Genomic DNA, 15,482 nt, shown 5'->3' with positions numbered 1-15,482 from the left:
AGTATAGAAGGCTAACTTCATTGTTGTGATCCAGAACAGGGAAGGTAGCATAATAGGGTTCACATAAACGAATTGGTTTAGTTAGTTTGCAATGGAGTGTACTACAATCTGATAAAACTACAAACTAGAAGCCCACCTCCTACGTGAACCAAAGAAATTGTAACAAAATATTTGAGCATGTTGCTGTTGACCCTAAAAACTACTAAGCCTACATGGTGCGCAGGTCAAGTAATTAATAAGCTAACTACGTCTTTCGGTTATGTGTGGGGCATGCCAACTCTTCGGTCGAGTTCGGCTGGGGAGTAAAATATGTTGATGTGGCGTTGAGCGCATTGTTGACTATCTTGCGACTGCTGCCGAGGAAGGAAGAAGTCTCGAGCTTTGGGTTCTAGAGCCTGAAGACAAGGTTGCTAGTTCTGCGAAGTTCATTATCAAATTCAGCTTTCAATGTGCCGAATGTAGTAACCTGGTAAAACCTCACTTTGCTGAGAAGGCTGATGAAATAAACTCTACCAACAAGGACTCGAAAATTCTTGTCGACCCAGACTTGAATAAATAACCAGTCGATCTCGAAGCAATGTTGTTTATCCAAATTAAAGATGCTTATTGATCGGCTGATTCTACGACTCTAGTGCTGTTTATCCAAATTGAAGGTGCTCTTTGATCGGCTGAATCTATGACTCTAGTGTTGTTTATCCAAATTGAAGATGTCGTCGGTTGCCTTCACAGTGATGTTTATCCAAACTAAAGATGTGTTGGCGAGAAGAAAGTAGGAGAGGATAAAATCTCAATGGTTGTTGAGAAACTTTGCATAGGGCAATTTGTGTGTTGAATTGGAGGGGCTTTGAATGATGCACGCCCTTCTCTATTTATAGTAGCAAACCCCCTCATGGCCGAGCTAGAATCGTACTCAGATTAGAACTCCTTAACCTAATCTGATTAGGTCTCGGCCAATCCTAACTCCAATATGACTCTGAACCAAGCTTTTTAACAAACCATATTCATCCCCTAATTCTCAGCATGATTAGCCTTACGACTCCTTGTTGCACTAGGTTTTGACTACCTCACTCTTATCTAAACCAATCCCCCTCGCAATAGGACTCGGCCTACCTTGACTGGATGGCCCATGACAATTCTAAATGAAGGTTTCTAGGCCGAGAACGGCTCTAAGCTCGGCCCAAACTATCATTTTGGGCCCAAACAGTTGCATTGTGATATGTAGATTGCCTTTGAATATTATACACATAGGCTTGATATAAGAAATCCCATTGCAATTTGTATCCGCATTATGAGTAATTTAAACTCAAACCCAACTCATTAACTTATAATGTCAAAATAGATGAACCCTAACTCATTTAAAAATTTAAAGTGTCGTGTCATGCTTTACCTATTTTACTCTCTCTCTCTCTCTCTCTCTCTCTCTCTCTCTCTCTCTCTCGTCAAGTCAACTGATCAAAAAAAATAATATCAAGTTTTTAAGTCAACTGATCAAAAAAAATAATATCAAGTTTTGTATAAATAAAAATAAAAATCTTCTAAAACTACAAAAGCTTCAAGTGTAACACATTACATAACCAAATCTCCAAACATATAATATGTCACTATCGTGCGAAACCGTGTCAACTCATTACGAACTCAACTTTGTAAGGTTTAACCCAAAACAATTTTCTGCGTATATTTGCATCATATAAGTTAATTAACTCATCGTATATAGTTTTGCCAGGTCCTACTAACAAGCACATAAATTCATGGTCAAATACCAACCGAATGTTCATATTTTAAGTAAAGTAGTGTTACACTTATCATTTACCTGCGCTATCACTTGTATTATATGTCTAATAAAAGTAGGATCTGCCAACGCATGTTCATCTCATCTCTATTATTTATTTTTCTTCCTGAGCTTCATTATTATTTATTTCCGACCCATTTATTTTCCCACTCACACACACACAACTCCTTAACTCCAGGTTTTTAAAATAAATGGTATATAAAGAGAAACAAATTCGTTAGTGCAGTGGACTTGGGTTGGACCAATTGACCAGGTCAGTGCGTTTGGAAAAATAAAAAACATGACGGCGTTATAAATCTCGGTCTTCAGGTGAGCAGGATTGTGATTTGTGAATTGACTAATATTACATTGTCTACCGTCTATCATCAAAAATTGAATAGAAAATATTTTCGGTACAAAAAGCTGGGACTAATATCTTCCTTCCCAATTTAAAAAATAGCACTGAACGCAAATTAAGAAAATAAAAAAAAAATCACAAAAAATTTAGCAAAATCAAAACCAGGAAATTGGACAAAACCCCCACCTGCCCAGAAAAGAAACCAATCAGGTGATGATCTGGTGCAGCAGAAAGCTTGATATCCTTCTTGTTGACTTTCCCACCAGAGTCATTGACCAGCACGTCAGCACCAACGTTCAGCCTGTGCCTCTTGGTCTTCCAAAAAATGATCTTGAACCTCACAGCAGTGGCCAAATCCACCCTGAAATTCACACTCCCATTGGGTTGGACCCCACTGGACACGGCGGTCCAGTTGAGCCCCTCTTGGGGGCCCACGACCACGTTCTTGGTGGCCGTCTTCTGGTGGCCTTGGTAGAACCGGGGCAAAGCAGAAGTTGCTACGGGCTTGGCGGAGGCGTTGGGCTGAAGCCGGAAGGTGAGGTTGACGGCGTCGTAGAAAACTCCCTTGTCCTTGTTGGTGTTTTTGAGCCGGAGGGCGACGAAGAGGGTGGTGTTTTTGGTGTCGTCTAGGGTCCGATTGAGGGCAGGAAGGTAAAATAAGTGGATGGTGCACTTGGGGTTGGAGGTGCGGAGGCTCAGCCACATGGAGAGGGCTGTGAGGCCGAGGGTGAATATGAAGCTGAAGCAGCGGCCGCAGAATCCGCCCGATGGATCCGCCATGTTTGTGGTTAGAGAGAGAAATGCGAAGAGAGTTATGAGAGGGAGAGTGCGAGAGAGAGACGATTGGAAAAACTATGATTTTGGTCTTCGTTAAAGTCTTCCGTCTTTATTTAATCTTTATTAAAGCAAGTTGGTCTTTATTTATATTCTCCTAGTGTGGTAGAATCTGCGATATTCCGATGTATACGCTCTTGTAATAATCTCACTCGTAGCAGGGCCGAGTGTTACAGACAGACACAAATATGTATACACAGCGTTTCAACAAGGCTCTTGGAGTCTTAACTAAACTACTTCTCTTCCTAATTGTAGAAACCCTAAAGTTCAAATCTCCTTTCTAAGCAAAAGAAGCAAAAACGGAATTAGGACGAAGAATTATGTCATACCCATACCAGACCACGAAATTGGCGTGCGATCTACATCGCGGTCGAAGCTAGGATTAATGCGGACATTAACCTAGATAACCCATGGTTCAATCACCACATTGTACATTTGACCCTAACAAACGTCGACATATATGCTTATTACTTGGACATTTGATCTACGATCCCTATACTCACCTGTCCATTTTGTGTCAGTATCTTTCCTATAACTTGTATAACATATTAGGACGATCTTATATGAAATAACAACCAAAAACCTCCAGATTTGCAATGAGCTAAGAGAAAGAGAGGACATAGAAGGCAGAGCATGCCATAAATTCTTATAAAGACTAGCAAGGTGTGAGTCGCGTGCTGAATAGTTTTTGTGACGCTTCTCTAAGATTTCACATGAACCGTCTAATTGGTTGGAGACTTGAAGCGTCGACTTTAGTTTCTACCAAGAGAATCCAAACGAGTAGCGACTAATAGAATCTTGAATGACCAATATTGAAAAACGCACTAAATACTGAAAAATACTGAATTTATTTATTCGAAAAACAAATAATTATATAAAGGGCTGGTGTCTTTCACAGTAAGGGTTACCTTTTTCCCTGACTACATTATCAGCATAACTGAGTTACTATTAAAAGATCAAACCTTTGATGACAAGCTTGCTTCAGCCTCTTTCTGACCTTTTTCCTCCTCGAACTTGTTTATAGCCACTTGTAATTCATCGGTTCCTCCAACAGCTCTCATGGTGTAGAAATATACTCCGAAAACAAAAGCTGACAGTCCCCCAGCAACTATAGCATTCTTTGTTTTAGGTGCAAGGCTCCTAAATCCTGACATCCCAGCCATCTAATAGCAAAACTCTACAGCAAGTTCAGCTTTGTGCTTCCAATCTGCAAATCCGAAAAGAATAAACTACATTTGTCTGCTCTCTGAAAGAAAGATGTTGTTCAGGCTAAAGAAGACACCGTAGTGTAGTGCTCTCTCTTCTTTCTCGGTTTTGTATGGAAAGATGATTCCGCCAAGCAATTTAAAGGGCAGAGAAAATATGTACATCAAATATCAAACAGTAAGGGAACATTACAAACAGGAGCCAAAATTTTCCCTTATATCCCATTGCTAATTAGGGATCCAAAACGATAAATTAAGATTAAGGGGGCGCAAAATCAATATCAAGCACACTGAAAATACATTTTCGAATGACTAATACAAGGAAAATGTAATTTACAACCAAACTTTGCATTACTTCAATATTTACAAGGTGAATTAATTTCAAGGAAAAAATATAATAAAGGATCTAATGGATATGTTATACACTTTCCTGGCCTATGTTAGAGAGTCAATGTAATATTTGAAAATTGAGTTTTACATTCAAAACAAACTATAATGAAGCATAAGATTGATGCAGGAGAGTAATCTTAGAAAAGTGATTTTATGAACACAATGCTCAATAGTCTAAAAACGTTTTTCCACTACATACACAAGTTCCCAAAAGACTGGATAGAATAGTGAAAAAACTTTTGAAGGTATCCCTTAGCTCAAGAAGTTAAACAACTTTCAACCAAGACTTCCACAGTTTTCCAATGCTTCAGGAAACTGGTTGGGGAAGGGCTGGACCTGTCTTGGTTGACCGAAGGCCCTACTTCTCTTCCCCGAGCTCATGGACTCTGATCATGGAGGGTAATAGGCAACCGCAAGGTCACTAAATGAATTCCAGAAAAAAATGTTTAACTTTCTATACCACTGAAAAAGAAGTTGCAGGGCAAGAGGAACAACCATTTGACTGCCCCAAAGGCTTCTATGGCCTTCTTGCCGTGCTTACTTAGCGCTTGCTATAAGGAACAAAGAATAGATAAGGTCGACAACGTAATGATCAACTCCTTTGTATAGTAGGGTATAGTAGGCGAGCGAGTTAGCATCTTACTTGAATTAAGAAAGACAGAGCTCTTTAGCAAAGACGTGTCAAAAAAACCCCTGGGATTATTGAACGTTAATCTGTCACTCTTGGACAGAGGTGCAAAAGCTCTCATGAGGGAAATCTCCTATTTTATCTATTGATGAGACAAAATGAATGCAAGTAAGCAAACAGCAGGGAGTTGTCCCAGTGAAAGTCATGTCACTTCCTCCACTAATAATAACATTCATTTGAAGCTTTAGACCACATAATGAAGCATGGAATCTAGCTTAACTATTAGTTTTCATGCAGTGGTAGTAGGTAGCAGGTAAAATTCATACCAAAACTTAAAAACACACAAAATATAGACTTGTCAATATCAGCTAGACTTTCTCTACCGGAGTCCGTTATTGCATTTACAATGTTTAAGAACAATAAATGGTAATCAAGATTGAAACTTTGCATAGATATGACTACCCCTACTCCGTTTCCTTCAGTTTCTACAAGCTCAAGGATAGTAGTTCGCGAAAAAACGATCAAGAACACCTAAACTTTCAAACTCCACAACCTTCTTGCGATTTCCCAACTCAGATTTTTAGTGTAAACAATAACACCTAAAGGAATTCTTATTTACAAAACGAAAAGGAACACCTAAATTTTCAAATTCCACTACCTTCTTGCAATTTTCCTGACTCTGGTTTTTTATGAAATGAGTAAATGGATTTTTTTATTTATATAACAAGAAAAAGAACACCTACCTTTCATCTGCAGGAACAACTTTAACCTTAAACCCTGTATGGTTTTCGAATCTATAAAATCCAGTTTGATATATCCAATGTGAACAGATAGAAGAAAACTTCAATCCCAACTTCTATAAATTCCCAATAATCTAAAAGTTAATGACAACACCAAGAATTCAACTTGCCTCTGATTACATTAACTTCCGGTAAAAAGCAATCAAATTTTGGAATTCAGGATTCGAACCTCCATGCCAACGTTCCAAATTTTCAAACAAACAGGGAAAATATTTCTAACAATATTGATCACCACATTCAAACCCAAAATTTGAAATCAACACAACTAGAGAGAGAGAGAGAGAGAGAGAGAGAGAGAGAGTACCTGAAGGTAAAATCGACCGAGATGGAGAGAGGTAATCAGAGAGTCTTTCTACTGTGTTCTTGTTTTAGGTCGTTTGGTTTAGGGCAGTATGGTATTTCCATTCCGAATTTGGGCTTTTGATCTTCCATTCCCATTTCGGCCCGTTTCAGTTCCTTAACTTTAGGCTTTGTCAAGAAAAAGAAAATTCCCACAACAAAAACTTAAAAAAAAAAAAAAAAAAACAAACAAACAAACAAAAACAAAAAACAAAACAAAAAAAAATACTAAGGAAAATTAATGAAAATGACTTAAAAACTTTGAGTTTAAAACAAAGGGTAAAGTAACTAGTATCAAGATTGACTTTTTAGTGTAAAATTATGGTTTTTCGTTAAAGTGAATAATACCAAAAGTTTTCGTTAAAGTTCTTAAAAAATTATGAGGTGGTACTATATGATTACAAAAGTTTTCACTTTTTCACAACCAAAAGCAGCATGACAACCTTTTTCTTTTGGGTAATGTTTACAGACGCTAAATTTGTAGACTAAATTTTGTAAACTAAATGACATGGAAGTAGATGATTAAATTATTACTTAAGTATTGATGAACTTGTTTATTTCTTATTGGTGACATATCATTTTAGTTTATGAATTTAATTTAAAATTTAGCCTACCTAACATTACTTTTTTTTTTTTTTAACAGTTAAAACTAAAACGACGTTGTCACCAATGTATTTTAGAGTGTAAAATTAGAAAGATCACGTTAGAGCCGCCACCGCATTTTCCCATTTTTCATTAATGTTTGTTTCTTAGCACTTAAGTTTTACGGATGTCGGAAGATTTCTATTTTGGCCATGAGGCATCCACAAGAACATGTCAAATTTGGACTCAATAAGTAAAGAGGTTTTTTCCCCCTTTGCGTGGAATAATACTTAAAGAGTTGTTTTGTACTTTTTTATGTTGTGTTTTTGCCTTGATTAGTTAACAGAGTTAAGAATCTTTGGCAGTTGCTTAATTCGCAAGCAAATTAGGATTTGGTCTTATAAACGGTTGGCTTCGATAATTAGTTGGTTTGATATATAAATTAACCAAAAAGGTGGACTAGATTGTGTGAGTGCGTGTTAGTGCGTTCGTTTATTTTTTATACAACGGTATATTTACAATAGGTAATGGTTTTTTTATTTTTAAGTACATTGATATTTTTACATTAAGAAAAGTAGGAATTCGGTTAAGCTACATAATAGGCAGCCTAATTTGGTATCGAATTCGTTATTTACAAGATTCAAATCTAAAACCTCTTACTTGTAAGTAAAAAGGAATATTATTATACCGTAGTATTGAATGTCACGTGTTAGAGGAATACTTTGACAAGGCACTGGATCCAGGTTAACCTCTCAGCAGAAAAAAAAATGACAAGTCCGGCAGAGACGAGGCCGAACATCCACAAATTTAAGTGAGGGCTGATGGTCTTGTAACTTCCACAAATTTAAGTGAACTCACGCCACTTCAAATTGATATATGGGATCAAAATCCACATTCCCAAATCTCCACATCAAAAGCCCAAACTGGTACAAAACCAGTCAAAATTAAACCCAAAATGGTACAAAGCCACTCCAAAACTTAAAAGACACAAAACCGCCGTCCAAATCGGAAGTACATGTGACCCACAACAAAATTCTAGATGCAACAGCGCACCTCCCAAATGGTAACGAGCTTGAATGAATTTTTCTAAAGATGATCTTTAGATGATAATAAAGAAAATTAAAAGATTATCTCTAGAAAAAGTCATTCAAATTAACAGTATCTAGTGGCAGCAAGTCTTCATTTTGTTGGAGAAGGACTAGAAGGTCACGATCCTTCAAATTCAATAGGAAGATAGCTGACACTTAATGAATAGAAGAAAGAAAATGTATCTCTAGAAAAAGTCATTCAAGTTAACAGTATCTAGTGGCAGCAAGTCTTCATTTTGTTGGAGAAGGACCAGAAGGTCACGATCCTTCAAATTCAATAGGAAGATAGCTGACACTTAATGAATAGAAGAAAGAAAAAAGTGGTTCACAAACCATACTTTTTTATGTCACGATTATTGTCCTCTTTTACATATATCAGGTAGATATATAGTTTACTTGCCATCAGTTTTGAGACGTTTTTCAAAGGAGAAATCTTGAGAGCCCTACTTTCTCACCAGTTTCCTGAACATCAATTTGAGTTTGGAGTTTATACTCCCTCAAAGTGAACTGCCTATAAGTTGATGGTTCATTACCGCAGTTTCGGACCACAGCATCGTAGGAGGGGCAGTAGAAATATGCCACAGATAATCTTTCAACTTCTTGTGTGCTAACCACTCGGTGTTTGATGCTCTTGTATGCGCCATTGCTCAAGGCCTGCGTTATATCACACACACGAATATATACTAGGGTACATGTTTTCCAAGAGACATATTTTGAAAGCTGGAATTGGAACATAAAATAGTAGGTACATACATGAAGGCATGAAGTTGAGTTTCACATTGGAAAATTAAGAAACCTTACAAGGGTTTAAGCGCAGTTGGGTCACTTACCCAACTTCTAATTGGATTCAGGGTGAAACCTTAATTTCCATGATACTATTTCACAGAAATTATACAAAAAGATAATATATATTTCATCATGTATTTCTACCCAAAAACATTCTATTTTGCGCAAAGAAAGATCTTGATATGTTGAATTTTAATATATATCAAAGTTCCTATTTAACATAAAAAGATCTTAATTTGAGTTAAACCCTAATCCCAATATCTAAAATCCGGTTATACTTAATTATATATTCCTTTTTTTTTATTTTAAATAAAAGTAAGGACTAGAATGCAAGACTCAACCTGCAAAACATATATATATATATATATATATATATGTATGTATGTGATCTCAGAATGCAACGTTTGAACAGTTTTTAATATCCTTAAAAAATCAACTTTACAAAACCATAGTAAAACTGAAATCCTTATCCTTTTTTTTTTTTTTTTTTTGGGGGGGAATCTTAATGAAACACTTCTGATACTGTTCATTTTTAACGTTGACATTTTTACCTTGAAAAGTCACTCCTGATATTATTCACTTACACCTTTATTTTGTCTTTTTTATTAAAACTAAAGTTTTTGAGGATTTTTGGTTAGTTTTCCTTTTTTTTTTCTTTTTTTTTTTTTGGTCAATAGAAACCCTTTTCCCTCATTAGTTATACAAAGTAAAATTTGAGCAATTAATTAAAAAATATACAAGTTTTACCTCAAAGAAGTCCCCAATGTTGACAATAAGAGCTTCAGGATTAGGTTTAACAGCCAACCATCTTCCATCTTTAAATATTTCCAGACCTCCAACTTGGTCCTGGTGAACTATAGTTAGGAAATCGGTATCGGTGTGCGAGATGAGGCCAAACACTTGCGAAGGAAATGGACATGGAGCATATCTATTCAGTCGAAGATAACTAGTTCTTGTTGGACAATTCTCTTCAAAGTAAATCGGTTTGACACCCAACGGCTGTGCCAGAATTTCAGCTAAGCGTTTAGCCAAACCAGACACCGACTTCACGAATGCTTCAATTGTTGATCTGTAAGACGGTAATTAACCAAACATCGGACAAAAATTGGGAAAATAAAAAACAAACTAAGGTCGTTTTGATAACCATTTTGGTCAAAACAAAAAATTTTTGGTTATTGTTTTTAGTTTTTATTCCAATGAACAGAAAACTACATTTTGAAAGCTACTTTTGTAAGTTTTCAAATTTTGGCTTGGTTTTTCTTTTAAATTTTCAATTGTTTTTTAAACTGAAAGCAATTATCAAACAAGTTTTCAAATGAAAACTAAAATGACAATCAAACGGACCATAGAAAATTTACTAGTCTATGACTAGAAGCATATTGTAGTGACAAAGTACTAGGGGCAGGAGCATAACATTTTCACATGGTGTTGTTAGCTTATGTGATATAATTATGGTTGAGCAACATACAAGTTTTTTTTAGTAGATAACGCTTTACTATACAATGACAACAAATAATTATGCATGTGCATTTTGGTGTAAGTTTGATCCTCACTGATGTTATTGTTCGACTAAAGAAAATGTAGGAAATTTTATTTTAAGCTATATATCAATAAACAAAACAAACGTTTATAATATTTTTGGACTACTTTCTCACTTATTGTTAGAACCAATTAAATTAGGATTAGGCAAAGCCAACAAATATGTAGCCAGAATTTGGACTTGCTTACCAAAACAACTGTCACTTTTCATAATCTTTTCTATATATACAATGATATAATTACATTAAGGGTTGAGTGAGTAACACAATGAATTAACTACAATAAATTAATATCAAACTTGCAATTTACGAGAACACAAGACCTACTAATAAGTGAAGAAAAATATCATTAGTGACTATTACTTGCATTATTTATTTTTTATCCGATCACAATATAAGTAAGAAACGCTACTAATAATCCATCTTAGTTAACTCAAAAGTGGTATAACATACCTAGAGACTAGAGAGGTTATACAGTTATGGCAATGTGTCTTCTGTACAACGTACATAACAAGGGGCATAGAGCACGAATATTCAAGTTTGTGGATTACCTCTATTGAAAGGGTGATTATAGTGTTGTTCATACACTCATTTTTACCTTTTATGCGCTCCTCTTAATTTTCAGTCATCAAATTAAACGAATTAAAAAAGATCAATGAACAAAAATCATCAGAGATATATAAAAGTTAAAAGATGGAAGGGGATCGTCTCCGGATCCCTTCCACCAATCCGGGTCCTTAAAATTTGATCCAACGGCTGAAGTTATTATAACTTTTAAAGGATCCCCTGTTTTTAACCGTTAGATTAAATTTCAAAGGCCCGAATTGATGGATTTGGTGGAAATGATCCGAAGAGGATCCCTTTCCAAAGAAAGATAAAACTAACCATATCGAAACTACCCAAAGCCTAAAACCCCAAATTATGCATGACGCCTGCAAAAGTGCGGAGTGTTGGCTTGTCAAATGACAATAGGTCTTTCACTTTCAGTACGACATGCGACATACTTAGGTGCTCTTTACCATATAATGCCAATCTATATTACTATAGATGGATTCTAAAAATAAAGGTACTCTGTCTATTATACGTCCTCATATAAGAACACAATTATAAGAGTTGCTGTACGAGTACATTCTTCAGTGATTAATATATTGATCTAGAGATAATTCACCTAAAAATACATAAAAGTAACTCCTAACAACTAAAACAAGCGCAAACACTTTCGTATTAGTACAAGCACTCCAGTACAAAGATAGAAAACACATGAGTGGAATTTGTTATAGTAGGGGGTAGAAAAAGGGCTGAAGGAATTAGTCCATGAATTTTTCTCCCTTTCCTTGGTCACTGGTCAGTTGTCTTGCAAATGTAGATATTATGAAATCTTATAAGTAATTTATTGATTTTATACTCTATATTTGTGGTACATCAATTATGTCATTTACGCATAATATAATACATCAATAAATAATACATGGCGATACTATCACACTAAAATTTAATTCAAAATTGGGATGGTTGTTACTTGTTAATAAAGAAAACCAAGACGATTCGCACCAAATGCGAATTTAAACCACATTAGTGCTAGCCCATTGTGAGGCTAAGTTCATCCCTTTTCTCCTCAGTGTAGATAATATCATTTGTTAAAATAAAATTAAATAAAGAGAACCAAGAAGATCATCTGTCCCATTTCTCTGTAGTTTAATCCAAAGCTTCCCATGTTATTTGTTAGCGTTGTAAAGATGAATATAAATACACCTACCAAAAGCAGATGCATTTAAATAGGGAAGTGAGTTTGACACACTTTTTAACCTCTTGTACAGTTTTGTTTAATCTTGGTTGTTGATTTTGTTAGACTCAAGGCCATAAATAAAAAAAGACTTGTGAGAAGCTAAAAAGAGTAAAAATCACTTCCCATCTAAACATATATGATCATCGTCTACTTGTTTTTATAAAGAATTTATATATATACGTACATTATATATATATATATTAAATAATTTAAACTATTTTTGAGGGAGGGATTTCTTATTTCAAGGGATATAGGGCAAACGAGAAATATATGTACTACAAAATGTTAGATACGAGGGATAAGAAATGCGCTACTTGATTAATTATTACAAATGTATGTAAGAGGTATTTGTAAATGATTCCTTTTAAAGTAATCATTTGTAGATCACTCTTATATATATACCTTTGTAACGCTCATGTGCATTCTAACTTCTCCTATTAATATTTTGTGATCTATTCCTTACTAGCTCGGCCACAATCTCTTGGGACTTGATAAAAATCCCACATCCGAAATAACCTTAATTAAGATTTACAGTTCAAGCTTCAAAGTTTATGATGATTTAGCATTCAGACTATTGCACCACAAGAAAGTGACTATTTAGTCACAACACGTTAATCACAATATGAAACTTCTTGTATCTAAATGCATATTAGTCGCAAATTTTAAAAATACATTTTACAGTCTAATTAATTTCAGCAAGATATCATTATCAAGGTATGCTTATCCTATACCTAAACAATTTATAAAGTATCGTTCTTACATTATCCATGTCATTTTCATTCTCAGAAATTTAAGTATAGCATCTCCACTGCTATATATTGTTTTTTTTTTTTTTTTGGTAGTCATAAGCCTGTTAATTGACAAATATATAATCATATATTTTTGTTTGTTTTTCTTTTCATAATGTACAAGAATGTTTTAAAAGTGAAAAGTACGTACCTGAGACTGTTGTGATGATCATTCATCGTTGGAATTTCGGTGAGAGATATATGAAATGCTTCTGACCATGAGAACTGCCTCAAACAAGTAGCTTGTGGATTCCCCCAGCGGTAATTCAAGAAATTCTTTTCAACCTTTTCTGCAAAAGGCTTATGAAATAGCCTCTTTTGCTCATTTTGCATACTCTTTATAACTTCTTGTGAAACTCCATGATTCACAACTTGGAAGAAACCCCATTGGCTGGCTGCTTGAGCGATCTCATTCATACACTTGTCTCCCTCAAAGTGACCCAAATTTAGATGGCTAAGATCTATCAGAGGCAGTTCACATTCCTCAACAAGAGAAACCTTGTCATCATCATGACTTGATAATGCTTCATGGGTGGAATTCTGTAAGAGTATTGCCTTGCAGGTTTGTTGGAAGGGAGGTTTGAAATCCATTAGGACTGCCTTCGAATCTGAAACAAGCTTTCAAACCCTCAGAATTTGCAAGATTTGAACCCTAAGAAATGGGGGATGTAATTAACTGAATGCATCCCACGAAATTAGACATTCCGAAATTAAGCCATGCACAAATTTAATATTTAATATTTAATATGAAACACAAGCAAACGACTCAATTATAGATTAAGAGCATACACTCTTGTACCTAAGATTTCCATTTGTTTTGGATTCACTGTCTCTCGATATCGCTCTCAAACTCTCGATGTCGCTCAATTATATATTAATGATCTGAAATGTTAAAGTGTATTTAGTTCTTTCAAGGATTTTCCTTGTAAAATCATCAAGCTAGATTCGAAAATTGTTTGGTCTGATAAATTATGCCTATAAGCACCAATTTTCATATCAAATGACATAGTAATGATTGATAGTTTTAATGAGCTGATTTTTAGAATGAAAATGATTTTGAAAAGAGTTTTGTTTAGAGAATAAAGTACTGTGCTGTATTTTGACAAAAAGGAAGGTACTTTTTTTGTTGGCTAGTTCAGTATCGCTCTCATACTGGTTGAACCTAGTTCATCAAATACCTGACAAGCTGTTAAACACCAGTCTCATGTGTACATTGCCATTGTTGGATATACGTATGTACATACATACATACATACATACATACACATACATACATATACATATATATATATATATATATATATAGCACCAACAAATTTACGAACACAGTAGCCTGAGAAAACACTAAAACGACAACAATTTAATTGAGTGATTTAGTGGTTTCCAACTTGAGTGGGTTTTTACAACACTGATCATTGAAAGAATACCTAAATTTATACGTGTGTGTGTGTGTAAAATAGTGTTATAGGGTCTATTGAGCTACTCCATCCACCAGCTTAACCAGCGAAGCTAACAAATTTATTAGCTTCAATTTTTTTATTGTTGGGGGGGGTCAGTGGAAAATGAGATTCAACTAACTACACATAATTATGGTAATCACGTTTCCATTTCTCTTGCAGACCATTTTAGGAAGAAGGATGATAAAACCCTAAGACTAGAAATCGCAAATACTTACACTGATCTCTTTGTTTATGCAGAAACCGTCAAACAGATGTAAGGGTTGGTGAACAAAATATTTTGCTAACAGAAAACAAATTTGTGTACAAGAAATTAAGATTGTTTCCAACTTGAAAACTTCCAATATACTTAAAGAAAATTAAACAACACGCAGCAAGTAGTTTTCGTTTTGTGATCTTCATATTTTTTTATCTTTAACTTGAATAAATCAAATGAGAATCAAGAGACATAAACAGAAATGCATAAAAATTGAAAACATGTGTGCGGAAATCATTCTCTTATTGTGATCACTCTTGGTGCAATAACTAAATGAACTACGATGATCAATAAGTGCACCTGATCGACTACCTGTACCCGTCCTCAGAGCTCCAAGTTAAGTCAATCTTGCCAATCAATACTTCGAAATGACTTAAATATAACAGAAAATTCTAGGAATCCAGGACAGTACGAAGATAAATATAGAGTGATCTACGCGAAGTTTGAAATAGAATTTATAACAGCTTCGGCAGTGGAGTGATCGGTAATAGTAGTGCGTTGATTAGAAATTTATGGCTGAAAGGGAGAACACGCGTTTGAATATGTCAACATACAGATGTAGAGAGAGATATTATGATCGTGGTTAAAAAGTTCAAGACTTGAACATCTAGTCATTTTACAGTATTTTTATTTACTTTGTATAAAACAAATTTTTCAGTGTTGCAGTTCCAATTTAGTTAGGAATATGATTATGTAAATCCTTATGTGTTTCTATAGTATCTTTTAGAAGAATTGGTGAATACTAAAGTGTGTGTTAACATGATTGTGCCTTTATTTATAGTAGTAAGGAAGGGAAAATCCTTGCCTTTCAATTAATACATATTTTATAAGCCACTGTTAGCATGAAAACATTCACCATGATGCATGAATCCCTTGTTT

At 34.9% G+C, this 15,482-nt stretch overlaps 3 protein-coding genes across 5 annotated transcripts; all 3 read right to left on the bottom strand.

Annotated features, from left to right (window-relative positions):
* Positions 1–2,078: 2,078 nt before the first annotated feature.
* LOC103948766 (protein NDR1-like) lies at positions 2,079–3,485 on the bottom strand. Its single transcript, XM_009359832.3, has one exon. The coding sequence runs from the start codon at positions 2,904–2,906 to the stop codon at positions 2,262–2,264; it is 645 nt and encodes a 214-aa protein (XP_009358107.2). The 5' UTR covers positions 2,907–3,485; the 3' UTR covers positions 2,079–2,261.
* A 304-nt stretch (positions 3,486–3,789) lies between these two features.
* On the bottom strand, positions 3,790–6,430 carry LOC103937019. 2 transcript variants are annotated; one of them, XM_018644941.2, is made up of 2 exons: positions 6,288–6,430; positions 3,790–4,175 (listed from the first exon to the last, which is right to left on the bottom strand). In XM_018644941.2, the coding sequence occupies exon 2, from the start codon at positions 4,121–4,123 to the stop codon at positions 3,917–3,919; it is 207 nt and encodes a 68-aa protein (XP_018500457.1). In that variant the 5' UTR covers positions 4,124–4,175; positions 6,288–6,430; the 3' UTR covers positions 3,790–3,916. The 2 variants fall into 2 exon arrangements, with proteins under 2 accessions (XP_018500457.1, XP_009345201.1); XM_009346926.2 differs by having other exon boundaries at positions 3,790–4,167.
* Positions 6,431–8,302: 1,872 nt separating this feature from the next.
* On the bottom strand, positions 8,303–15,070 carry LOC103937027 (gibberellin 2-beta-dioxygenase 8-like). 2 transcript variants are annotated; one of them, XM_009346932.3, is made up of 4 exons: positions 14,916–15,070; positions 13,042–13,498; positions 9,526–9,847; positions 8,303–8,646 (listed from the first exon to the last, which is right to left on the bottom strand). In XM_009346932.3, exons 2-4 carry the CDS (start codon positions 13,479–13,481, stop codon positions 8,413–8,415), a joined length of 996 nt encoding a protein of 331 aa, XP_009345207.2. In that variant the 5' UTR covers positions 13,482–13,498; positions 14,916–15,070; the 3' UTR covers positions 8,303–8,412. The 2 variants fall into 2 exon arrangements, with proteins under 2 accessions (XP_009345207.2, XP_048443384.1); XM_048587427.1 differs by having other exon boundaries at positions 14,904–15,060.
* Positions 15,071–15,482: the final 412 nt, after the last annotated feature.

Source organism: the organism of the source record quoted next, unplaced genomic scaffold (assembly GCF_019419815.1).
Source record: "Pyrus x bretschneideri cultivar Hongxiangsu unplaced genomic scaffold, Pyrus_bretschneideri_v1 Contig267, whole genome shotgun sequence".
NCBI classification, from domain to species: domain Eukaryota; kingdom Viridiplantae; phylum Streptophyta; class Magnoliopsida; order Rosales; family Rosaceae; genus Pyrus; species Pyrus x bretschneideri.
Note: the sequence above shows the minus strand (reverse complement) of the source record. Positions and strands in the feature narration are given on the sequence as shown.

Bases quoted from the DNA above. Each gene is read 5' to 3' on its own strand.
- LOC103948766 (XM_009359832.3), bottom strand. From the start codon at position 2,906: ATGGCGGATCCATCGGGCGGATTCTGCGGCCGCTGCTTCAGCTTCATA.
- LOC103937027 (XM_009346932.3), bottom strand. From the start codon at position 13,481: ATGGATTTCAAACCTCCCTTCCAACAAACCTGCAAGGCAATACTCTTA. The intron at 9,848-13,041 runs GTACGTACTTTT...ACCGTCTTACAG, and splicing joins GATCATCACAACAGTCTCAG to ATCAACAATTGAAGCATTCG. The intron at 8,647-9,525 runs GTAAAACTTGTA...GATATAACGCAG, and splicing joins ACATTGGGGACTTCTTTGAG to GCCTTGAGCAATGGCGCATA.
- LOC103937019 (XM_018644941.2), bottom strand. From the start codon at position 4,123: ATGGCTGGGATGTCAGGATTTAGGAGCCTTGCACCTAAAACAAAGAAT.